Genomic DNA, 26,661 nt, shown 5'->3' with positions numbered 1-26,661 from the left:
GTGCTGTACATACACTGCATCTTGCAAGCTTTTTATTAAATGTGAAATGCCTTTATTATATTATTAAACTTGCAGCTTGCTGATTAAATGGATTTCCCCTCTCTGTATCTTTTGCATTTTTCCCTCTTTCTGAAGCCAGTTTGAGCTAATCTATCTGGGCCATGGAAATAGTCTGGACTGCTTTTTTAGGTTCGCTGAAACCACCCCCCTCTGGCGTCCTCCATAAACCACTGACGTATTTGGTGTTGGACCTTTTTTTTTTTTTTTTTTTTTTTTTTTTTTTTTTATTATTAATTGTCTGAGTAACATAAAAAAATAGCCTTTTGTTTTGTTATTTGCTTTTTTGTAAAGCCCCAGACTGTTTTTAGTTGATGACTAAGTATAAGAGAAAGAAAGGTAGAGAGCAGGGGTGGATGTGGTGCCATAAACTGGTCAGGGGAGAAAGCAACTTGGCACTTTTGTGAGATTTTTAACCTGCTCAGGACTGCTGAGTGGATGCTTGTTGTTCATTTACCGCTTCTTTGTGTTTTTTTTTTATCTGTTCACCCCAGCATGCCGTGTAAATTCTGCTCCATTAAGAATCATTTGTGGCCCCAGTGCCTTTGCCCTTTCCTGATCATCTTTTCCCTGAGTGGGAATATTTCTCATTTTATTTTTTGCCTTGTTTGATTGACTTCTCAATCCTGCTTCTCAGTTTCGTGCTCTTTGTTTTTATATAGTTTTGATTGACTTGCCAAACCCTTTACAAGAGCTTGTGAAAAATGTGGAGCATAGGTCACACGAGAGAAAATTATGACTGTATTGATAATCGAGAATCTAATCAGATAATCAAAAATACGCCCTGGATTTAGCTACTCTGACGTGACATTTTCTGGTTGAAACCAGAGCTTGTAGTACAATTGACAAGATATTGATTTAACAATTACCTTAGTACAGGTACACAGAACACAGGTAGAGGGAAAAGCAACAAAAAACACAACTGGGAAAAACTGAAAACATAAAACACTCACTACAGAAGGTAGGAAATTATTTACGCTACAATTCTAACTGAAACAGAAAATGCTCTCTACAGAAAACTTGACCGGCTGCCAGCTGAGGAGTGGTAGAACAAGTGGAACCAGGGACAGATAGAGTTGGAATGGAGTGATGGGAGAGACTCAGCTGGCGAGGGGGAGAACTGCGAGGTTACATACAAACTCAAGATGAAAACAAGGCAACACACACAATAAACTAATACTGAAAAGGAAAACAAAAACCTAACTTCTTACACCAATTATTCATCTTCAACTGCTTATCCCGTTAAGAATTGTGAGGGAGCTGGAGCCGATCCCAGCTATTTGGTGAACCGCAGGGTTTTCTTCATCATATATAATAATACTTTTAATATCTTTGGGTTTTGTCATTGGATTTTGATTCTATTGAAGAACCAACCAACATCCAGTCAAACTGCTATTGAAATCAGGGGCAGAGTAATTAGATTGGGGAAGGACTTAAAGTAGATGATTTTAACTGATTTGTGTTATTAAGATTAAAAGACTGAGTTTTGGAGACAGACACATGGCCATTTTTTTGGTTGTAGTTCGGACATTGCCCGGAGTTGCGTTTCACACATGTAACACACAGCGGGAAAGTCAGAACTGTCCTCACCGGAGAAACTTAGTGTTTTATAAATGTTATCAACAAGTCGATTTGTTAACAAATCCGCTCAACAATTTGGTCCAGAGCAGCATGCTGGACACATGAGCTCACACAAATGACATGGACATAGCAGCAAAAATTCCAGATGACGTCAGGAGTATCTCACTCAGACATATGCGTTATCACATACGTCCCCTCTGGACAAAGTCAGGAGAATGTCAGAATTCCAGTGCATGTGTGAAAGAGGCTTAACTTACAATTATCACTTTAACTTCAAATGTTATGTGTGAAGCTTTTTCATCTTTTAAAAGTGGTCATCTCACTCCCACCCTCTTTACAGCTGGTCGGTGTGTGCCACAGAATGCTTGAAAGTCTTGTCATGTGTCCTGTTGTCTCCCTTGGTGACCTGTCCTCTCCTGCAGCAACAGTTATAACCTCCTTGCCTGACTTGCTGTGGCTTAACCTTTTCACAGGACAAGTAGGAGGGGAGCTTGATTTTTGCTTAGAATGACTGCCAGTAATAATAATAATGTGATACTCTATTGATACCTGTAGTGAAATTTTGTTTTTGTTTGTTCTCCGTTACAACTGCAGCCCTGGAGCTGGTACGGATTTACACACTTGCTCAAGGTAACTTCAGCAGGACAGATGTTTGCTAAAGGTAGCTTCCTTAAAACCAGCAGGGAGGTGATGTCAAAAAACATGTAGCATGTCCAGAGACATTAAAGTGCATTGAAAACATCTCTGGTTTGGAGGTGTTGGTGAAATCCTCATCCTTCAAAGCAGTGAAGGGCTTGTAACAGGACACGTGATTTGCGTGTGCATACAGGGAGAGGTAGGAAGAGGAGGATATGAGTGAGTTGGAGAGAGGGGAGACTCGAGGTTAGTTGCTGTATTAATTTCTCCTTTCAGAGCAAAATGTGTCTTCCCTAGAGAGGGGACTGTCTGTCCTGGGATGACCGACCAGGAATCAGGTTTCCCCCCCAATATCCAGCATTGCTTTCTGTGCTTAGGAAGAGGACATGGGCACACACACACACACACACACACACACACACACACACACACACACACACACACACACACACACACACACAGCAGAGACCTTGAGCCACAGACAGTGGTCCTGGTTCCCTCCTCTTCAGTTAGGTGAACTGTTGCGGTGTTGACACCCTCTAATCTGCAATAATCTGTGTTTATAAGAAGTTACTGTTGCTGAAACAGGCCAGAAATGCTGTGGCATTTGGCCGGGAATGCCGAGAGTTTATTTTGTCTAGTCAAAACCCTGTAAGCACTCCAGGTCTGCTTTGACAGCCAGGAGAACCCAAAGGCATCCTCCCAGCTCCATTCTACTGTATATCTTATTATTACATGTCTCTATCTGTCTACAATATATATAGAATCAGCGATTTCTCCAGAGATGGCAAGACTGCTCAAGTAGATGTACTACAGGAGCTACAACTACTGACAGACTGGTGTTTCATATACTTGTAGCTGTCAACCATTTAAATAAAATGCTGTAGGTGGGGGAGTGTTGTGTTGTTTGTATTGTGGTCGAAGCTCTATGTTTAAATTAGTTGCTGAAACAGTTGAATGTACCGTTTATAGCAATGCTGAAGAGGTGGTAGAGCTTCACTGAACATAATGGACACATAATATAAACATTTATGCTGAAATTCATTGTATGTGCTTGACTTGATTATGTTAGTTTGGGCATCATATTAGTTTTATAAAATTGTTACGTAAATGTGTCTAAAGGGTAAAAAAAAGTAAGCGTCAGATTTCTAAACTGTAGTTCTCATCCATAAATGCGTAAACAAAGAAGTTATTTACCATTTAACATATGCATATGTGAAAACAGCTGTATTGTACACCGATATGAAACGACACAGTAGCCCATCAGCCACTTCAGGTACTGCTAGGTTAACTCACTAATTTAGAGAGAGCTGGTTTGAGGAGAATGCATTTTAAGTAGTGTCCGTTCGAAAGGCCCTGGTTTTAGATAGAAAACTAATGATGACACTGCCTTATATTACGCTTACACTTCACGTTTTTTTTCCTGTTGACTATTCCCATCACTAGTCTATGTGTTTGCACAGATTGGCAAAAACAAGAGACGCAGCATCAGACATGATTTCATTACACTCATTGTTTTCATTGATCAGCATTACGTTCCCACTGTTTCACAGCACATTTTCACCCAACACCTTTCTTTCTGGCTGTACGAGGAGTTTTCTCTTAGAGGTTACTTACTGTGTTACCACCACTTTGGCTTTCACGCTCCTGTTTTAAATCACACTGGACTGTCAAAACCCTGCAACACAGCAGATGGGTAAAACAGGACAATTAGAACTTTAGTGACGATAGACGGCCCTGCCAGAAAAATCTGCTGCTTTGTAACTTCAGCCTCTCCGCATCTTCCATTGAGCAGCTGCTATTAAATCCTGTTTGTATACAAAGTCAGAACTGTCTGGAGCTTGGAGACACTTCTGTACAGTTCCTGGAAGCTCAGGATGTGACGTTTCACAATACAGCCACGATTAGTTGCTTACTGAGTCTCACTGATTGATATCAAGCTTTTAGTGGTCTGCTAAATTACAAAAAGTATGGGGACTACTATCAGATATTTTGCAGACAGGGTGCTGTGGATGGGTGTGTATGTGTGACCCATTGTCTGTCTTCTAAACCTAACTGGCTGCACCAGTGTTGATCTAAGGTATGCAGAAAAATAAATCAGTATCTGTTGCCTTGCCACTGTCTCTTAGTAGCACACGTAAGGCATGACCTTACCGGGGGGCTGCAACTGCACGTCAGTGATCAACAGATAATGCAGAGTAATGTGGAAACTAACCCTCTAGGTAATAGCTGATAAGGAGCTTGCATATTTATACAAATGTGGGAGAGCCAGTGCTTCATTCAGGGCTCTACACATTACTGACTGAGAGATTAAATGATATTAGATGATGAAGTTTAAGGTGAAAGATTTGGCTACTGGTCGACAGCTTGGATAGAAATCTGTAAAGAAAGGGTCTAAAAATTGATTACAGCTGTCAGTTGGAGGAAGGTTATATGGACAAATTTCTTAATTTGTGATATGTTGTTAATTGCTTTGTAACGTATTAATGTACTTTGATATACTAGTAGAATTTGGTTTATGAACAATTTATTGATAAAACAAGAATAAGAAGTTAATTACCTGGCAAGTCAAAGTACTTTATTTATTCACAAATCCAATCCAACGTCAAATATAGCAGTCTTTGTTGTTGATTTGAATATTTTTAACAATGGCAATTTGCCTCTTTGGGTGATACAAGTCAGGTCACCAAGGTACATATGTATTTATTTTAATTTCTTTAAATGTGCAGGTTTGTTTTGTTAACTTTATTTATTTGCTATGCTATAAGTTGAAATCTCCGTTAATGATAAATGACAATTGGAAATGATTTGGTTTCAGTAAAGACCCATCATGCGCGTCTCTTCAGAGGTGGCTTAGAGGAGAGGACTCTTACTGATGTGTTTAGGTCCAGCCTCAAACGGCTTGTGTATTTCCGACTGTGCCTCTTCAGCTTCTTATTTTACTGGTATTAGATTTTATTCTCTGTCCATGTGTATGTAACTTGACCCCAAACAGCATGTGAGTACTGTGGATATAGGTTTCAGGATGAAGAGGCTGTTTGACTGTGCAAGCATACTTGATGTGTATGTATCAAGTTTGTAGAGGCGTGCATAAACTGCTAAGACATCTCCATGTTTACCTTTGTCCAGAGTAACGTTTTTTTAACGTTTGGAGTGAATGCTGGTCTTTCTCTCTTTCCCTCCCAGTCTTTTTCTGCTTTTTCTCGGTCTCTGGGATGGCCTAGGACAGGTCTCAATGTCTTTCTCCTGTTGTCCTTGCACAGCACAGCTTAAGTGTTGTTAAGATCATTTTAATTTATAACGGCAGTCACTATAAACATGTGAGGAAGCAGAACCATGGAGACGGAGCTCAAACAAAATCACAATGAGGCACAGTATTTATACGGTCTGCCTTGCCTGCAGAAAGCACTATGCTGTGTGTGTCAGTGTGTGTGTATGTGTGTATCATTGCTTATGTGGCTGACTGTGCATCTTGTCAGAAAAGGTCTTGATTGGCGTGTGCACTTGTGCTCATTCATGCATATGCAGGTTTATAGAGATTGCGTGTGTGTGAAAATGCCTGGCCAATGGTATTGTGGGTACAGTATAAATGATAATCAAATGTTAACGATGAAACCATAATTATGCAGGCTGCCTGCTACTCTTGTGAGACTGTTGGTTTTTTTCCTGTATTCAGTCTCTTCCTGCTCTAAAATATCTTTTGCACAATTGCTTTGCTTGATCGCAGTGCCATTTCCTCTTTCCTGTGTGACGGTTGCTTTTTCAGTTCCTTTAGTGCTAATCTGCCTCTCTTTTCTTGTCCTGATCTGTTTCCGTCAGAAGTCAATGTTCTCTCTTTTCCTTAGCTGCACCAGTTTTTTTCCCCCACTTTACCCACTGTCTCCCTCAATGACTCTTGTACTCTTTCTTTAAATTTCTCTCTGTCCTGGCTGCTCACCACATAGAGTGTTTCCTTATCCAAATGCTTTAAGGAAAGAAGGAGGGACAGAAACTCTGTCCAGAAGTCATCTTGCCCATGTCTTCCTCTGATGGCTGCTGCTGCTTTAGTTTCTGCTCTGGCCTCAATTGCACTAATTCACTAATTTTTTCTTCCTGTTTTAACAACACGCTGAATATAATTAAGGACTGAATTGATGTCAAAACATGTTTTTTGTGTAAAAAGTATAGAAATATGTTTATAAAATGTGTGAAATACAAACCTGTCACCTCAAACTGTCCCCATATTTGTATGTTGTGAAGTCCTGTCTGCCTTATGTTTTTTCTATTACCTTTCCAAAAAACCCAGCTCCAAGTGCTTCTCCATCCCCACACAAACACACAGTGTGTATATATATCGCCACATGCCGACATCCATGTTAACTCTGCAGGTGTGTGTGTGTGTGTGTGTGTGTGTCAGTGGGCTCTCCTTTCTTCGCTTGGCCCTGAGATTAAAGCAATGTCAGCATGTGTGTGATGAGACCTCACAGACGATACCTCATCTCTCTCTTTTCCATTCTGGCTCTTCTCGTCTCACTGTCCCTTGTCTGTCCAATCCATTATTCAGCCACCTCTTTCTGTCTCTTGTCCACAATTTTTTTTTCTCATTATCTGTCTTGTCTGTCTGATATGCACTCATGTGGTCATTGCTACATTTCCCTTCTCACCCTCCCTCCTATTTCTATCTATACATCCATGCTTTAGTCTCATTTCCTCTGTCTCTTCTTACTCCTCTCGCTGTCTTTCTCTTTCTGTCTCTTACTCTCTTTCACTTTATTTTACTCTTTCCTAGTTATCAGGGCTCAATCATTTTAGCATCCAGCTACCAGGCCTTGTGGTGTCCTGTGATATCCAAGCAATGTCTTGTGTGATAGAATGAACTTCAGGCAAGGTCAATATAACAGGGGCAGCTATTATTAAGATACATCCATACTAAGCTGATCACATCTAAACATTTGCATAAAGGATGCACACCCCACATTGTTTTTCATCTTACTGAACAATAGGACAATGGTTTAATGTTTAAGCCTTTCCTTTCACTAACAAAATAGAACTATTACAGCAAACATCTGAAGAAGAGAGAGAGAGAGCTCAAGTTTTAAGAATTTTTGCTATCCAAAATCGCTTACTTTGAGTTTTACTTAATCAAAACAATCAAATAATTTGCATGTGCATATTTTCTATCTCTATTGTCAGAAAACCGAACGAGCAAAAAATTCTAAATATGACCCTGTTAACCAGGCGCGGTGAACTTACAAGGCTTGCATTATAATCATAGCAGCTTGGTTTCTGAAAAATGCAAGCTAGGTGTGCACAGAAAGTTAAAGAAGCAGCAATGCATTTTCAAATGTAACTGGTTTAATATATCTGGGTTTGGCAGAAAATCATTCAATTCTCATTTCACCATGTAGATCTAATGTCAGCAACAAGCAGGACTGCAACAAATCTTTTTTACTTTGTGAAACAATCTATCTAGTATGGTATGAAAGTTGTCGTCCTCTTTTTTTTTTTTTTTTTTTTTTTTTTTTTTTTTTTTTTTTTTCCATTTTACAAACTACTTCAGAACTTTCAATGTGTGCCTTACAGCCACGGATGCGTTTGAGGAGAGTTTGGCTGTAAGTGTACAGTAATATACTTTTTTTTTTTTTTTTTTTGCGAGATTTATTACATCTACTCCCTTTCACTTGCAAACTAGTTAGTGTTCAAGCATGCCCTGGTCTGTTTTTGTTGATGTATTCAAAGACTGATAAAAACCATGACTAGGGACAGCAGAGACAATAGATACAAAAAACCTCTCAGCAGTGAGAGGGCAGCAGGACTGTGGAGGTAGATTCTGCAGACAAATAAATAATTCAGAGGACTATTAGCTCTATGTGCTTATCCACCCATCCCTTCTCTGGCCTGTCAACTAATTGGTTGTAATGAGTTAAAGAGGGGAAGCATATTTGGCTGAGAGGCCCACGAGTGGTCCACTCTGATCCCGGCACTACTTCAGCTCAGTAGTGGAAGAAGAGGAGGTGACAGAAGGAGAAGAGGAATGAAAGTTGGGGTGAGGACAGGAAAGTGTTAAATGACAGGGAAAGGGCCAGAATGTAATAAAAGAGAGGGTTTGAGAAAGTTATTAGATTCAAATAATCAGTCTGTTGCAATACTAATGTCTTGGAAGCAAATGATGATGTCTGCAATCTCGTGAGAAGCACGGAGTCAAAAGTTCAGCAACAAGAAGGAGACACTTATAGACTAATGTGTAAACTTTGTTCTGACCAGTGTTTTTTCAAAATGATGTATTTGTGCAACTGTGTGTGAGTAGCAGTTTCCTTTATTCTACAAAAAGTAATTCCCATGTTAGCTGTGCTCTTTTACCCACTGACTCATGTTGCCCAACGTACAAGTAGTTAAAAAAACAAAAATGGCTCCTCAACACTAGATGAACAACATGTTTAATTTGTATGTGCAGCTCAGGAAGTGGCTGTGGAAACTGGTAAAGTCACTGTAATTGTGTGGTGTTTGTGTGGAAAGTGGTGGTTTTAAATGGCTGTGGGCTCTGCCTTAAAATTACATGTGAGATAAAGACGTTGACAGTTACACAAAGACGGGCAGAAACAGGCACACAAACATTTAGTTTGGCGGGGAGGGATAAGCAGCGCTGACTACAGCCCCCCTGTGTGATGTGACCTGGGCACCAGTGTTTGACTTTAACAACAGCACAGATAACGTAAGCAGATAGATAGCGAGGTCCTCAGAGTAGCACTTGCTAACCTTACGCACTGCATATCTGTACTTTACTAACTGAGGGCACAGCATCAAAGCCTCAGGGTCGTGAGATCCCGGCTGTGTGTGCAGAAATCATAGTGGTGGTGTTGCTGATCATTGTTTTTCAGAGTCTTTTAGGCTTTACTACTTGCAAGACACTAGTTAAATAACTTGTTGCTGGCTGTGTCAGAAATTATTTCCTATTCTTCATGTAGTGCAAATATTTTTTCTGCTCTATGTGAGAATCCTATTATTCGTTTATCTCCATTGTCAAATACACTCTTAAAAAACACAAATGGCAGCAATCCTGAATGCAGAGGTGATCATAGATCATTTTTACACAGTGCTTTAAATGACCTTTAAACCTTGGTCTTAGTAACGCTGGCCTAATGTCATTGTATGCGTTGTGTCCTCTGTAAATCCCCTCAGCTCCTCCTCGAGATCCGCTGACCACCGAGGTTGTGTGTGACCCTAGCTCTCTTTCTCACACCTCGTACTTCAAACTACCGATCCAATCCCATTACCCCAAGTTCAAATGTTACAGCCATGCTTTCTTTTTGTTGTTTCTCAATCCCCGTGAGCTGCCTCTGACCCTCTGTCATCCATCACTGGAGATCCCTGCTGCCATGGTAACATGATTAAAGCTGTCACAGAGTAATGATGATTGGCCTGAAATGTAGTCGTAGCCCTGGTCAAGAAGTGGGGGGTAGAGAAGGATTGGCTGTATGTGTGTTTTAGGTTGTGGGGGTTTAATGTCCAATATGCCTCTCATGAGTCACGTGGTTGGACTTGTACTGGTGCGTCTTGTGAGTGTTTTTCAGGGCAACATACTTGAACAGTAACACATTGGTCTCCCATTAAATACTACCCACGACCTCCTCCATCCCTGCTGATCTAAGCTGTGTGAAAGTTCATCTACTAATGGCTGAATGTCAACACACTGGTGTGTGAAATGACCCCCCCCCCCATACACTATTCACTCTTTAGCCCCTTTCAGAAATGCACTGGACTTCTGATGTTTTCCTGACTTTGTCAAGAGTGGTTGTTTATGTGAACACCAAGGTTCCATTGAGTGGATAACTCTAGCCCAACATTATCCAGACTTTATCCTTCAAGTCCCCTAGTGCAATGTCCGTATTATGCGTGAGCTTGTGCGTGCAGCGTGCTGCTCTGTCGCAAATAGTTGATAGATTCCTGCATCTAATAAAAAAAGGTTCTGATGTGCTGTAAACAAAAATGTTTCCCACAGCCTAAGTTTTCTATCATGATGTACCTCTTGTGCACGCTGATCGTGCGTTTCAAGCGTGGGAAAATCTTGCACCTGGGTTAAGTTGCTCACATCGTGTGTCATGTGTGAAACACAGCTCTAGACAATGCCTGAGGCTGATTTCTCGTGTCATTTGTGACAAACATGCTTTAAGCTCCTACTTCTTTAATTGCCTAGCTGCTGGTTGGATCATCATAGCTCTTTCAGCACTTTGCCTCAACCCTGGTTTGACTACAAAACCAAACAACACACCAGCAGAGAACACGAAACACAAAAGGCAAGTGGGATGTTGCTTGTGTGCATGGGTCAGTGCTTAAATCTAATTATAAGCTCATATGGGTCTTTATGATGGTCGCCATTTTTTCCAGTTTAGTGCACAGCTGTTAAATCATGAGGATTCATTTCCCCAGCCTTTTTTCCCCCATAATCCTCTACATCCTCTATAATTTATGTTCAGTCTTAGCGGGGGAAAAAAACACATTGAATATTCCCACCAACAATTATGTAGAAACTGTGTTTAATTAATATAAATATGTTTATTCCTCCTGTGGTTATACGTAGATTTAACTTCATGTACTGGTTAGATTCTGTGTAGAGTATATCTGTCTTTTAACCATTTCACTACATCTTTGCACATATTTTGTATATACAGAGCAAGAGCAACCCATGAAGTGGAAGGCCAAAGCTATTGCTGATGATTGTGATGCTTACACTACTGTATGTTTTGCAGGTGTCATTTTTGTTGCACTTAACCCTTGAAACCTTGCGTTCAGAAACTTAATTTAACTTTTCCCCTAACCTTATCTTGCTGGTCTGGAAAATATTTGTCAGTTGTTTATGAAAAATATTAACTCTGTAGCTTCATAGAACATAGCTCATTAAGTTGGATATTTTATGCAGTGTAAGGATAAGGACCTTTACCATGGGAGCTGGTGCCCGACTGCTTTCTCTCACTTTTGTTGTCTAATTATTTCTTTGGAACTATAAATTTCTGGGAACTGCTAGAGCCTAAAACAATTTTAAATGCCGTTTAAAATTCCATTTAAGGAATTGTTACAAAACAAAGTCTTAGTCACTGGTAAAAAATCTCTGAAATCCACACACCCGATCAAAAGATTTCAAGAATAAAATTCTGCAAGTTCCTGTGGTTAATCCAGTGTGTCAGGCACTTGCAGGGGCCTGGTAATGTCAGTGTTACAGAAAACCATGTACAAACATGAGTGAGGAAAAAAAAAAAAGCCATTCTCTACCTGATGTTTTATGCAATTACAGGAATACCTGGTTCCAGTGAATCAAAAGGATACGAAGGACACAAATATGATGTGATGTAACACTGCCTGAGTGAAAGTGCAGTCAGTGTGCGTGTTGATGGCAGAGACTTTCGTGGTTGCCGCAAGTGGGAGCGACATTATCCAGCAAGGAAAATGTATCAATCTAATTGGCGCTCTGTTTGAAATGTATCATCTTTGGACAGACACTAGAACACGATGGTAGTCAGTGGCTCCTTGGTGACTGTGAGGTGTGTGTGTGCGCTTGTCTAGGTGCACAGTACGTGTGTTGTTGATTGCTAGTGTGTAACACTTTTGCATATGTACGCAAGTCTGTGGACCTAATATTGCAAATTATTAAGTGATAATGTTCAGTAGCGCTGGGTATGACTTAAACTGCCAGGGATACACCTGAGCATGTGACCAACACTTAGTGCACAATGTTGTTTCTCTCCGTTATGTAAATAATTGATCCAGTCATGCAGTATTCCAGAGAGTTGTGGCATGCAGATGAAAACAAACGCGTTCCTCTTGTTTTCACACAACGCTTTTCCTTCCCTTTCTTTCTTCCTGTGGTATGCGCTAATGCCAGAGCCTCAGAATCGCTCAGTCAGCTCCTTTCCTTGTGAAAAAAGCACTTTCCATCTCTTATTTGTTTGTGTGTTAGTTTTTCTTCTTGCCTCAAAAGTTTCCTGTCCCAGGAGGAGGTGGAAGAAGTGGAGGGGGTAACTAAAACGAACAGGCCCAGAGACCTGCCTCCTTACTGTGCACTGTGCTGTGCTCTGCAGCCTACTGAAGCTGCACACAGTTTTCCTGCAGTTGCTATTTAAGGAGAGTGATATGCTATTAATAACTCTTTACTGTTTCTACCTTTCTACTTTTTTTCTCCTCTCCTCTCCTCTCCTCTCCTCCTCTAGTGATGACACTTTCACTCCACCTTCACACTGTCCACTATCGGGTTTCTTCCTTTACTCTGTCTTGGACAGGGTGCTGTAGTGCCTCTCTGTTGTTTTTGTTTGTTTGTGCTTACTTTAGCTGCTGTTGGCTTTGTTGACAACTGTGAATACACTTTTGTAAACACAGCAGAGGTCTGAAGTGCTACATTTCCAAGGTGATATTTGACATCAGTTAACGTATATGTCTGTCCGCCTCCACTATAAACGCCATGTTCTAATCGAGCTGTTTTGGTGCGTTTGTTGATGCACGTCTGTGTCTATGTGTGTGTCCTTGTGGAAGGTGTCACTGCAAGTGTGCCCTCAATAATTAGACTGTGTGAAAGTTCTTTTTTTGTTTGCATATTTGTGCAGCTGCATCATGTGCAAAGATTGTGGGTCAATGGATTAACGCATTTGTCAGATCCTCATTGATCACTGGTTTGTTCCTCTCACTTAAACACGAAAGTACAGATGCATGTGTAATGAGTCGTGATGGCCCTCGTGTTCAACTTCATCCCTCACTTTCACAACTTCATCTTCTTCGACCCATCATCTGTTACCAGCGTCTTCGCGCTCTCCTCTTCATCGCCCTCTTCCGTAAATCTGGCTCCTCTGTTGTTTGTAACTGAAAGCTGCTTTATCATCCAGTGGTGATTGAATTAAAGGTGCATTCTCCCACACTCCAGCTCAACTTCCTTTTGTCAGGCATGCTGACGGACACACTCCTGGAGAGTGCTAACCTCAGATACAGATGTGTGTACGCACACACACTGTAATGCAGCAGTATGCAATCTCATGTACATTTATGTAATACCCATTTATCTCACTACAATATTTTCACAGGTCAGTTGAAGTAATTTGAGATCTCCGTTTTCACTTATGTATGCTTACAGGAAAATGGCAGTAAAAGCACCCTGTACAGCTTCCATTAAAGCAATCCGGTTGCCTTGTAGGCTGTTGTACATTTAGTTGTTGACTGTTCCAACAGTGGCTGAATAGCACTCTGGAGCTTTACAGGCCATGAGCCAAATTCTATGCACTTTATAGAGTACATGCAGAGGCTTGTGGTGGTCTAACCGATCACAGACTTTCGGGAAAGATATTGTACCTTGAAAGTGACTAATTCAGAATTTTCTTTTTCTTTCTTTGTTTCTTCTTTCTGTGTGCGCTTGCATTTTTCTTGATTCTCCACTGTGTCCATGAGACAAATTACACTGTTAGCTGTTGGAGAAAAGTCAGATAGAGTGTGTGTGTATAGCAGAGCATGCATTATGCTTTCTACAAAGTTCTGGAGCAATTATCACTGCAGACAGCATTAAAGTAAAACCTCCTGAGCATCTGACTTTCATTAATGAATTTATCTTATATCAGGTTGATCTTTTTGATTTGCCACATGGCATTACTGTACTATCCCAATTTGTAATTTGCATAACGAGTCACGCTTTCACTTCACTTTGTTCTGCACTCCTCCTTGGTTGGGTAACATGTCTAGTTGAAGTGCATGCTGAGCCCATCTTGCGATAAATATTTGGAGGCATATTTTGGTCTCAATGGATCTTCAGTGTTTTTTTTAGACTGAGCCATGCAAGCAGCATTTATTCTGATATTTACCTGGTCTCTTCTCTCAAACATAAATTATGACTAATTTCCAGATTCTTTATTGAAACATTTTAGCATCAAGATATTTTGTCGATCCACATCAGCAAAGCACTCAAGACTGAGCAGATTTTTTTTTTGCAATTTCCCCACAAGGCCAACCCTGCTGATTTGGTGAATTTTAACTGATGTTTTGCCTTTAATTGACATTTCCCTGAAAATGAAGGAGGGGTGGTGGATGTCCGTTTCTCGGTGGACGGTAGTAGTGGTGGAGAAAGTGTGCCCTCAGCAGAAATGTGACTCCCTCTCCACATACATCACGTGTGGCCTAAATGTCTCCTCATCACTTTCATTCGTTTGTGTTTTTTTATTTTTTATTTATATATATATTCATTCCGTCATGGCGGAAGTCTTTTTCTATAAATTAGTCAGAAGATGATATTTTATATATTTCTTAAATAGTTTTTAACAAATCCAAAACATGCTCTTTTGCATATGGAGTCATTTTGATGAACATGGGCACTGTAGTTTAGTTTAAGTCTGCAAACACCAATCTACATCCTAGCTGTTTTAGATTAATTTAGATTGGTGACAATCACAATATGTAGAATATCACCATTCTCATCCTTTTTGGCACATGAAATACAATATTAGTGTAAATTATTCTACATTCACAGCGTAGTTTTAAGTAACCCAGAACAATAACATTTACTGGGCTAGACTACTTCAGCATATAGTGTACTGTAAGTAGGAACATGTTAACTCGGCAGACATTGTGATGTTTTGGTCTGGATGAGATCAGGTTTGAGGGGAGCAGCAGAATTCTACTTGATTCTAATCTGACTACGTAAATTGGCTGAACACACAGATGTAGTGAGCTGTGTTGACAGAAACTCACTGCAGTGTTTGGAGTCACTGCATGTAAGGGATACTATTGTATTCAGGTAAAGGCAGCATTGCTTCCATGACTTTTTTTTCTTACGGTAATGTTGCGTCTGCATTTTGTAAAAGCCATGCTGTCGATCCAGCTATCTGTGCTGCAACTTGTTTCCTGTCATAAACCACAAGTCAATGAAAGAAACCACCTAAGATATTACCCCAACTAATCTCCTCCTTATGGAAATATACAATGCTTTGAATTAATTGAGGGGAAAAAGACAGCTAGTTTAGTCAGCACATTGCCCAGTTGATGAATGACTGAAAAAGGCACTCAGATGACTCTCTGCAAACAGTGCATTTTAAACTAACTTTACCGTGACTGAAGCAGAAATCCTCCTCTGTGCATGCATCACTGGACTGGGAAATGTGCAGTAGTAATTTGGGGATGTCTGTTTATTCACGCTTGGTATTTGGTGTCTTTCTAGCTGTCTAAGATCTACTTTCTTTTTTTTTTTTTTTTTTTTTTTTGTAGTGTCTCACCATCTGGAAACTCTGGCTGGGCAGGCAGATGAAACAAAAACAGATGGAGAAGTTGCTCATTCACTAACTCCTTGCACATGTGGTGACAGAACAGTGATTCTTTACTCAGTGTACAATGGAGGCATAGCCGCCTGCTCCAATTGACTATATGATATAATGATACCAGTAATTCTGTTTTGGTAAATTATTTTCCTTGGGCAAGACACTGAACCCCCAAGTTCCTCCCAGATGGTCAGGTGAGCACCTTGCCTGTAAGCCACTGCCAGCGAGGTGTGTGTATGGGTGAATGAGAAGCAACATTGTAAAGCACTTTGGATAAAAGCGCTATATAAGTGGTCATTTACCAGATACTTTATTAATCCCAGTGGGGAAATTGCTTTTATCTCAGATTCTCCATGCAATAGTAGGAAATTGTGCATAAGAACTTGACATATAAACACAAAATGAGAATAAGATAAACAAAATGTAAAGTAAAAAATGTAATTGAATTTATTTTAGCTACCATTTGACATTTTATTCTCAGTCCTGTTCTCAGTTTTGACACAACATGCACAACACATGTAATCTTATGTTATGAGCTGTAAGTTTCACCTTCATGTTTTTCGTTTTAGTGTTTTTTTGTTCAATTTGTCTTTGGATTCAATAAATATGAATACAGATGGCCTTTCTCAGTGCAGCAGCTGTGTGCTTTATTCAGAGGTCATCATAATTACTCTGATTCCTGATGACAGAGAGAGGGCACTATTGTGTAAAGCCATGAGAACTGGTTTAGCATCCAACAAGTATCCGCTCACTGTTGGCTCTGACATCTGGACCAGCCGCACTGGCAGCTGCTTCCTGGATAATCCTGCCTTGGTATTCTGTGTTCACATGTTATCTACAGGCAATGCCAGTTAGTATTTGTATACAATTCACTGCTGCCTTTTTTTGGGCATTATTTTCCTTTTTATTATTATTTTTTTTTTAATCCAGTAGGGTCTTAAACAATCATTATCACAAAAATATTGTTACAGTGCTGTGGTTCTTTTTACTAAGTGGCTGTAAACATGCCACAAATGAGGACTTTGGTTTATCAAGTTAGAAACAAAACAGTCTTCTGGAGTCTGTCAGGCTAAGTTAGCTATTGTCATGATCCATAAGATTTAATAACAAACATGTAAACAATTTTTTTTTAACCAAGGTGTTTTACACTTTTATTTATATTTAGTTATTTTTGACAAATAAGTTTCAAACAAACGTCAAATAACCCTTTGCTTATAATGTACTCTGTTTGTGATAATGATTTTAGTAGTTTAACAAGATGATGGACAGTGTTTTTTTTTTTTCTCTCTACTAATAGAAAAGATAAATTATGTTTTATCTCTCTCGTCTTGAGCTTGAGTTGATGATTGATTTTGTCAAATAGAAACTTCTTCCACTTCTTTGCCTCAACATTGTTGCGGTAGAGATGAAGTGTTTGCACTAAAATGAGAGCACCTTGAACATAAGGCACAAATCACCTGACTTTATGCCGAGTCCTATTCTGGAGTGGTTCTCAAACTGGAGTGGCCATTAATTCTAGACAAGATAAATTTCTGTCTCAGTAGTACTTTAAAGTTCAAGAAATATTCTATATGTTTATTATTGTTATCGGCCCCACACCACATAGTTTCTACTGAAGGTTTAAATCTCATGAATAGAACTTTAATTTTTATTTTCAACGTAATAAAGGAAAATGGCACCAATTGCAAAACTGGCTTATTGATGTTTTTGGAGAACAATGGAAGTCCAGAGAAATTGGCTAACTCAGGGTTTCACTATAGAGACAAAAGTTATTAGTGGGATCAATTCAATATTGGTTTTGGTCTTTTCATGGAGTTTGTTGACAAAGGAAAATGTAGAACATCATTAGACTTGACTGTTAGCACTTTCTCTACCAACAGGACATTACCACTCTGATCTGCTCCTATTAATCTTTTGTTATTTTTTTTAACCTAACAACCACAGTTTGTAACTGAAGTGTGTCTAAAATACACAATTTGTGTATCAAAAAACACGTAGTCTTGGGCTCACTGTCGTGAATCGTGTCCCTGACCAAATGTGACTCAGCATGCTGTGTTTGTGTTCGGGATCAACAAATCTTTTCCTGCGTATTTGCAATTTAGTTTTTCTCTGTTGGTTAATCACTCTGAAAGTGAACAAAGCATTTTTTAATGAGATTTTTTTTTTTTCTCTGAAGGCATTAATGAAACCCAAGAGTGTTCTTATTTCTAATGGGTGTATTTAAAAAAAGTGTTTACTGACTTGCTTGAGATTCTGTGTGTTTCAGTTTCCTGCTGGTGTTCAGCTGCCTAGTGCTGTCTGTGTTCTCCACCATCCCCGACCACCAGAAATTCGCCAACCAAGGCCTTTTCATCCTGGTAAGATCCCTCCCACCTCTCCCTCCATCTTTTTTACATTCTTCAGCATCCATCTTTTTGCACTGTCCTTTTATATTACAACCTCTCACTTACTGCATTGTATCCAAATGTGCTTGGGTATGTGTTGCTTTGTTTGTTGACGGAGGCACAGACAGCCATGTAAGCAGGTGAGAGGATTCAGGTGTTGTTGACTGCGCAGGAAATCATAGGCATGATCCACTAATGCTAATAGCTGTTCCATAATCTCCCCTGTTCCTCTGTGCTTCAGCTACTTTAGTGAAAAGTAATGGACACTTGCTTTCTCCCTCTGAAACTCCCTCACTCCCTCACATCAACCAACTCCTCCCTGCTTTCTTGCCACGTTGCTCATCTTTTACGTGCTATTTAATGGCAGGACTCTTGACTTTCACATTCTGTCTGTTTACTCTTTCAATCAATCACCTGGGCATTAGCAGGGAGTCAGCCATTAGTGGACTTTGCTTACATGAACATTCGCTGTGATGAAAGATTGGTTCGGTGCCTTAAGCTGCCCATATAGTCCAGAAACCTGAAAGTAAGAGAGGCAGAGAAGACTGAAAGAGTGGCGTGTTAATATGCTTTGACTGTGGCTTAATGGCTTGTAAAATGCAAACTCCATTTCCTGAAGAGTTAGGATGCTGCGTAAAATGTCAATAAAAACAAAACTGAATTACTGTGATCATTTGACGCCTGTTTATGTAAATGTATGTAAATAGTACAAAGATATCATCAAATGTTGAAATTTGATGTTTTTTAAATTTTCTTTTAATATGTTCATTTTGAATGGGATGCTAGCAACACATTTGTAGGTTCAGTTAAGTGTAAAACCTACAGTTCTTGCTATGTCCGGTAACTACGAAGATAAAACTGGATACCTTACTTTTTTTTTTACTGTCTTCTCTCCCATTCAACCATGAGAGGATGCAAACAGATGCCACACAGATGGAATATTTGAGCATTGATACAATGTGAAACAATATTATGATTTAAAATTACAATGACATAAATCAAGACAAATGTACTTTAATTGCAAAGGTTTGCTTAAATGTTGTCTTTGACGAACACTTTCCTTTTGCAATTTTGTCTTCACAAAAGGGCTAAATGGCAAAAACAAAGGTTCTTGGGTAGTTGGGTGGAAATTTGTTTTGAAAGGTCTGTCAAACAACCTTCTATAGTTATTGACTCTTCTCTCTCTCCTGGTGTGTGTGTGTGTGTGTGTGTGTGTGTGTGTTTGTGGTTTTTAGGAGTTTGTGATGATTGTAGTGTTTGGGTTGGAGTACTTCATCAGAATCTGGGCAGCTGGCTGTTGCTGCCGATACCGGGGATGGCAGGGACGGCTGAGATTTGCCAGAAAGCCCTTTTGTGTCATAGGTTAGTGTGTGTGCACAGGGATCAAAAACATGCTGTGTGTGTTCATTTACTTTAAAAATTTACTTTACTACTCCTTACCTCCTGTTCTTGTCTGTAATCTGAACTTCTTTTCTGTAGACTTCATAGTATTTGTGGCATCATTGGCAGTGATTGCTGCAGGTACACAGGGAAACATCTTTGCCACATCAGCCCTACGCAGCATGAGATTCCTGCAAATCTTGCGTATGGTTCGCATGGACCGACGGGGAGGCACCTGGAAACTACTGGGCTCAGTAGTTTATGCTCACAGCAAGGTGGGATTGAAAGCCTGCTAAATGGTCCTGTTACAAATGTCCTGTATATTTAAACTCATTTTGCTTTTACAGGCATTTATATAATATCTGCACATTTTGAAAGTATACTAACATACAGTTGCCACATAGTACATGTACAAGGATTATTATATAAGCAAGAGGAATGGGTAGTGATGATGGACATGGTGATTACTAGCAGCAGGTAGTAGTAGTAGTCGTCTACTGATGTTCAGCTGCTACTTTCTGCTCTCGAACACCAAACTCTCCTTTTGCTTACCATTTGTGCTGACACCTACTCCAGGTCACAATTAGAAGGTGGTGGTGAAGATGAATTAACACATCGGCTGTCTAAGCAGAACAGTACAGCCAAGTTAAAGTGTGATAATGATGGGAGATTGGCCAATAATAATGATGATAGTGATACAGTAATGACTGGAGGGATTACTGTATTATTATAAAAATGCTGCTACTGCTGCTGACAAGAGTGATTGATACTTCCTCTCTCTGCCTCTGTCTCTCTTAGGAGTTGATTACAGCTTGGTACATAGGTTTCCTGGTCCTGATCTTTGCCTCCTTCCTTGTGTACCTGGCAGAGAAAGACATCAACTCAGACTTCAACACCTATGCAGACTCCCTCTGGTGGGGAACTGTGAGTACTGCATAATGTACACAAGCGCACAAATCGCTCTATCTCTCGCTGTGAAAACATTTTGTGAATTGAATGTAATTGTTAACAAAAAGGCAATTTAAACACACAACAGACAATACAAACACATTTGTGTCCTTGATAAAGATAATTTGCTTTCTCAAGAGATATATAAACATTATGATGCCTATTGAAAAGTGTTGCTGGACCAACAGTAGATGTGATACTTTTTTGGAAACAGCAGTCACAAAACACACACAAATTAGAATTATACCTGCAAATAGTGTGCACGGTTTTCAAAGCGCTTTACAATGTTGCTCCTGATTCACTCATGCAAACACACTCGCACACCGATGGCAGTGGCTGCCATGCACGGTGCTCACCTGACCCACCGGGAACAACTTGGGGTCTTGCCCAAGAACACTTGGCATTTTACCTGGGACCAGAGATCGAACCACTGAGGGTCAGAGACCCATACACAAATTGTCTATCTTTAGTAAAGCTTTAATACCAACCTTTTTATAGACACTTGCAGTGTGTCGGTACCCTGTACTGTTTGCTCTACAGCATTTTGATAGACCCATCGCTCTGTCTGTGTGTATTTTTTCACTCAACCAGATTACTCTGACTACTATTGGATACGGTGATAAGACGCCTCGTACCTGGCAAGGGCGACTTCTAGCTGCCTGCTTTGCTCTTCTGGGAGTCTCCTTCTTTGCTCTTCCTGCTGTAAGGCTTCTGTATACTTCTCTATATAGTCTATACTAGGCACTCTTGTTACTTAAATTTACTTCTGACCTTAAGGGAATTCTGGGCTCAGGCTTTGCCTTGAAAGTTCAAGAGCAGCACCGACAGAAGCACTTTGAGAAGAGGAGGATGCCTGCTGCCAACCTGATACAGGTAACTGGCACCCTGCGAGTCTTTTAATTTTTGGATTTAAAGTCCCATTTAATTGACGAGCCAGGTATGATGTTGACCTTCTGTGTTTTTGTTTTGTGCCTGTCCTTAGGCTGCATGGCGTCTTTACTCTACAGATGCCAAACACTCCTATCTCACAGCTACATGGTACTTCTATGACAGTATGTTGCCTTCATTCAGGTAAGCGCCCCATCAGTCTACATGTACAACACTGAATGGATTCAGCCATCAGATGTCTGTAGTTGCCCTTAGCCATTTGTTTAGTTTGTCATTTTGTTTTAGCACCGCTCATACAATCCTATCATTGTGAAACAACTCCCCACACATTACAGATGTTTCCTTTTATCCCAGAGGAACCCATTTAATTAAACTTGTTAGTGGTGGTATAAATAAAAATGAATAGTGTGGATCTTTCTCTTGTTATTTAATATTATTATTATTTAACATTTCTGTCACCAATTTTCAGTTAATTTTTTTTCTGCGCAGTGGTTTCTTATATGTATTAATTTGACTAATTTTTAGTTGCTTGAAAGGAGGGGAACATTATAAACATGTTTTTTTTACATTGACATTAAATCAAAACTTCCACTTCTTAAATTTGAATCTTCATATATAATTTCATTCTTCTCAAGTATCCCTCTTCTTTTGAGCATCATTTGTAGTTTTTTTTTTGTTCATTTGTCATGTCTTTTTTTTTATTTTATTTTTTTATTCATTTGTGCACATGGGGTGTCAGAGAACTGACGCTACTGTTCAGTCACCTCCAGAGACAGCGTAACACCAAGAAGGTTCTTCACAACTCCTACCACACGCTGCTGTCTGGGCTCCGGCCCTACAGCTCCCCCTATCTGTCGGGGGACAGGTACGGACCCCGCAACCCCTCGTAGCTTTGCAGCATATCCAGACAGGTGGCCTAAGGCCTACACCTAGTCATACTCACACACTGACACTATCAGCAGTGGCAGCAGGCGTTTGTAAAATACATTCAACAGGTGTAACCAACAGGTGCTTTCAGAGCTTTCTGCATGGACATCTGCTGTGTTTAACAATATTTCACTAATCCTTAACTGAGACCACTGTGTTGCAGGCCCCTCTGCTGCTCTGCATCTCTGTCTGCTTAGCTTATATTCGTACCATCTCCACCGCCTCCCATCTGTTCAGTCACTGGTTTCTTCTTCCTGTCTTTCTCTTTCTTTCCCCTTATTTCCATCATCATCTTTTTCATGCCATCCATCCTCAATCGTTCATCCATTCTCAGGAAGGCAGACGTTCCATGCAGGTTTGTTTTTCGAGCCATGAGCTGCGCTTGAATGTTAAAGTGTATTAATACTGAGACTAGGCTGGCTGCATTAGATCCACACTTTCTTTAGCAATAACCTTAAGATGAGACCAAGCTATAAGGGCTCATTGTGTAAATGGTGTATGTCCGATGGTTTTGCTGCTAATGACTTCTATTAGAGGAAGCTGTTGTCACACCATGATGCTTAATGGGCTTTCATGATGAATATACTCAGGCAAAACCTTACCAACAACCTTTGCATGGTTTTTCCCCACCCCGATCCACCTTCTTTCTCCTGTCTATCTCCATAATCCAAAACTGCCTTTTTAGAAGTATGTTTTGTCATTTTAGGTAAGGTAATGAGCCGGAAAGAAAAGGGCTATTTGGACTATTGAGATGTCTGTCCTGACCTCATTGTCTCTCACTGTCTTTTTTTTTTTTTTTTTCTTTGCTACGATTTAGCCTCCATGGGTTTACCATAGACCCAGGTTGTGTTGCAGAATTTCTCTTCCTACTTCACCCCACCTCTTTTTCCACTCCTCTCTTCCCCTCACCCTCTCTCCCTTTGCCTTGTGTGTCTCCCCAGTCAGCTCCTTTCTAAAAAACGGGGTCTCTTCCGGATTCACGCTGGTCGCAAGCAGAGGTATCCACGGCAATGAGCTTGTGCACGGGGCACGCTAAAACATCAACAATCAATAACGCCATGATGCACACACTCACTCACTGCTCACTTTGCCTGAAACACTCAATAATTTGTGGACTGATGCAGTGGCTTTCTAAATTTTTTAAGGTACTGTTAAAAATGTCAAACTTTCACAGTTTGTGAATTTTGAAAAGAAGAATTATCTAAAGAAAATGGCAAATAGTGGCAGATAACATGATATTATTCTTATTTTGACCTTTTACCTACCAAATAAATACTATATACAGGCACTTCGCCGGTCCACAAATACTTGAGTTGTAATTGTCTTTACTGTAAAGACATGTTTTTTGTTTTACCAAAATGTAGTTTCTCCAGTTGAATTGTGGGTGCTGGAGAAATGAGGGATTGTTTTAGTTGCTTTGGCTTATAGGTCATGATAAACCATGTGTTGAAAACACGACAGACGTCCTTGATGGTTTATGACTAATGTTAAAAATATGTGTTTTCATCCAATATCTACAATTAAGTGACAAAATCAGTTATTTGAAGTTGCAAAAATTTCCCTGCTTCTTGTTTTCAATTCATTTATGTAGTTCATTAATTGTATCTTCTTTGAGAGAAGGTATAAATGATTCAGCATGCTTTTCTATTTCAAATTAGTCACATGACCCCTTTAAACAAATCAGTGTAGTTGTGCTGTATTTCTTTTAAAGGTTTTTGTTATTGCTAAAAGGCTTTTGTTTGCATGTATGGTAAGATTCTGTCAAATAGATAGTCCTGAATGCACCTAAATCATTCTTCATTTCACGACGGCATGCAAAGGCTTTTTCACACTATCTTCTTTATTTCCTCCAGTCTGTCTGAAGCATTTTTACCCTGCTCATACAAAAATGCTTCATTTACTTAAATAACCTAATAATTTAAATTCAGTTTTAATTGCTGGCTAACACACCTACAAAACAAAGAGTATATCATCATAGGAATGTTGAAGTGAACAACTGGGCAGGAATTGCTCCGTGGTGCATGATCTTTGAATTGCCTTGTGGATCTGTGGCAGCGTTTTAACATAAAAGTGGCTGCAGTGAACCTGTGGTTCCTTATGGCATGCTATAACAGCAATGTTAGGAGTCGCCTAGTACCAGGTACATGTGAGCCTGGTTGAATAGTGAGTGATGGAGTTAATAAGGTGCTTTTTTTTATGGCTGCACTTTTAAAGTTGTTATGTTGAAGCTTATTCACTCTGTTGAAGGAATTAAGGAAGCATGTGTTTACTCTAAATGTAGGTGCAACATTTTCTGTTGTCCCAGCACTGCTGCAAGTCTTGAATCAGGTTTCATTCTGGCTTTGCTGAATCAGGTGCTATGATAGGCACATTAAATAAGCAAATCTGTAGGGCAGAATCATTTTTTTTATATTTAGTGGTCCCTGTAGTCTAACCTCTCCTGTGATAAGTCAGCTAGTCTGTCTTTGAATGAAACTTAATGTAAATGTATGTGTTCCTGTTTTGTCGATATTTTTTATTTTTTTTTAAAATGAGTCTGTAAAGATTATTACTTTTACTAACAAACTCTAATTTCTAACAAGCTAAGGCTGCCCTTTTGCTGCTGCTTTCCTAAACGTCTAGGATAACACAGTTTAATTTTCCATCAAGGTCAAAGTCATGGATATGATCACTGTAAAAAAAACTCTTGTCATGATTCACGCAGAATACTGTGGTCATAGATGTTTGACTAATTTATCATCACTGTCAGCAGTAAAATAGGCTTCCGGGATCGGATCAGGATGAACAATTCCCGATCATCCCAAAATGTTCGGAACAAGGCATCACCGCTGCCCCCGGGCTCTGGTGTACGCCGTTCTCCTAGCCAAGAGAATGTTCCTGAGGTCACTAGTCCGGGGAAAGTGCAGAAGAGCTGGAGCTTTAATGACCGGACCCGCTTCCGCACCTCCCTCCGTCTTAAACCCCGACCTCCTGCCGATGGTGGGCAACACATTAGATTCATTAGTACTATTAAGAATAATTTCTTTAAACTAATATCTCTGAATATCTTCCCTCTGCTTTTGTCCAGTGGAAGGGGTCAGTGAAGATACTGTAGAAGATAAACCATATTCTGATGTAGCCATGGAGGAGGTAATCCCAGCAGTAAAGACACTTATACGTGCTGTAAGGTGAGTCCCGCACCAGGAATAGACTATTTAGTTATACTTACAGCAGAACCTTTGTTTTTTTGTTTTTTGTCTTTTTTAAAGGCAGCACACATCTACATGTTATGAACCGTTTAATGGTCCCAGATGGCTGGTCACCAAAACTAGAAGATTAAAAAAGTTGAATTAAAGTTGCTTTTCAGCTTTGTGGGCAATGGATCCTTTTGATTAGTTCTGAAACATAAGAAAACTAAATATAAACACTACAGTTCAATGTGAGCACTGCCACAATCAAAAGAGCAATTATTTATACACTGCTTATCAGGGTGCTGTTACTAACATCTGTAAGGCGAGCACAGTGTACAGATGTTCTATCTTAGGGCCACACTTAACTATCCATGCTTACTACACTACTACACCTAGTTTGGACTCACTACATTTTTGGACTGTGTGATGGAACCAAAATACCTGGAGATGAACCACAAAAGCACAGGGAGAACAAAGACTGACTGGAAGGTCAGGGCAATGGCAAGGCACCAGGGTGACCTTTGGTGGCTGGGCAGGGCCAAGCCTGTTCGTGGTGGGATTCAAACCCGTGGCCTTCTCCATCCTAACCCAATGCTCAAGCTGCTGTGCCACATAGTCATTAATAGAATAAGGCCACTTTGGTCAGAAAAAACAACCCTTGCATGTGTATTAGGACAATTTGCATTTCTCTTGTATAATTTGCATTAATAGTTGAACACGTTGCTCCTCCATTTAAGCACAAATTCAGCTGAAAGAGTAGAAATGTCTACTTGGAAAGGTAACTGAGCCTTCATGCAGGCAGGGTTTGTCGTTGTGACTCAGCAAGTCCTGCCCATTCAGGTCAGTCATGTGTAAGGTGGTGTGATAGGGTGGCCTATCAGAAAATACACACAAATGAACACTCACAAATATTGTAGAATGGAAAATCATATTACAGTATGAACGTATAGAGACAGAGGGTACTGTACAGTTTATTGCAATTGTGATAACAACTAATTAAGAGCATTGCTGATATCTATGTTGGTTCTTGTCATTACATGCTGTAATCCATGCATTACGAGCGTTGATGTTACTGCTGCCTGTAAGTGACAGATGTCCTTACACAATACGTACTTAGACACACGGAATGATTTGCTTTCGTCTTCTGCTTACAACAATGAAGAAAAGCAGAAACACTGCTCATGGATGCAATAACTGGTAATTAATCATGTGTAAAATGTACAAATACACAATCTTCTGTGCTTGAGTGTGTAAATATCCCCTCCACACTTTCTACGAGTCGGGGTTTTCTTTGAGATCTACACTTGCAACATCTGGTGCTTAGACCAGGCTGTTCTCCAGAGGGCTTGGTAAGAGTGGATTAGAATGACTCTTTCTGGACCTGTGTGTCAGAGCTGATCTCTCACAGCATTTTTTTTTTATGGTAGTGGGATG

The 26,661-nt window shown here is 39.9% G+C and overlaps 1 protein-coding gene across 8 annotated transcripts in view; it reads left to right on the top strand.

Moving 5' to 3' along the window:
* The window catches only part of LOC137125690 (potassium voltage-gated channel subfamily KQT member 4), a 39,282-nt gene that overhangs the window by 7,375 nt on the left and 5,246 nt on the right, over positions 1-26,661 (top strand). The window contains exons 2-12 of one of the 8 annotated variants that reach the window (XM_067501556.1): positions 17,797-17,887; positions 19,150-19,276; positions 19,394-19,569; positions 20,093-20,218; positions 20,834-20,944; positions 21,020-21,115; positions 21,225-21,313; positions 21,870-21,995; positions 22,999-23,055; positions 24,810-25,036; positions 25,125-25,224. In XM_067501556.1, the coding sequence (XP_067357657.1) occupies positions 17,797-17,887; positions 19,150-19,276; positions 19,394-19,569; positions 20,093-20,218; positions 20,834-20,944; positions 21,020-21,115; positions 21,225-21,313; positions 21,870-21,995; positions 22,999-23,055; positions 24,810-25,036; positions 25,125-25,224 (1,326 nt within the window). Of the gene's footprint in view, positions 1-17,796; positions 17,888-19,149; positions 19,277-19,393; positions 19,570-20,092; positions 20,219-20,833; positions 20,945-21,019; positions 21,116-21,224; positions 21,314-21,869; positions 21,996-22,998; positions 23,056-24,806; positions 25,037-25,124; positions 25,225-26,661 lie in introns of all 8 variants that reach the window. The other 7 variants (XM_067501546.1, XM_067501585.1, XM_067501603.1 and 4 more) reach the window with 7 other exon arrangements.

The sequence above is a fragment of the Channa argus genome, chromosome 1 (genome assembly GCF_033026475.1).
Source record: "Channa argus isolate prfri chromosome 1, Channa argus male v1.0, whole genome shotgun sequence".
NCBI classification, from domain to species: Eukaryota; Metazoa; Chordata; class Actinopteri; order Anabantiformes; family Channidae; genus Channa; species Channa argus.
Note: the sequence above shows the minus strand (reverse complement) of the source record. Positions and strands in the feature narration are given on the sequence as shown.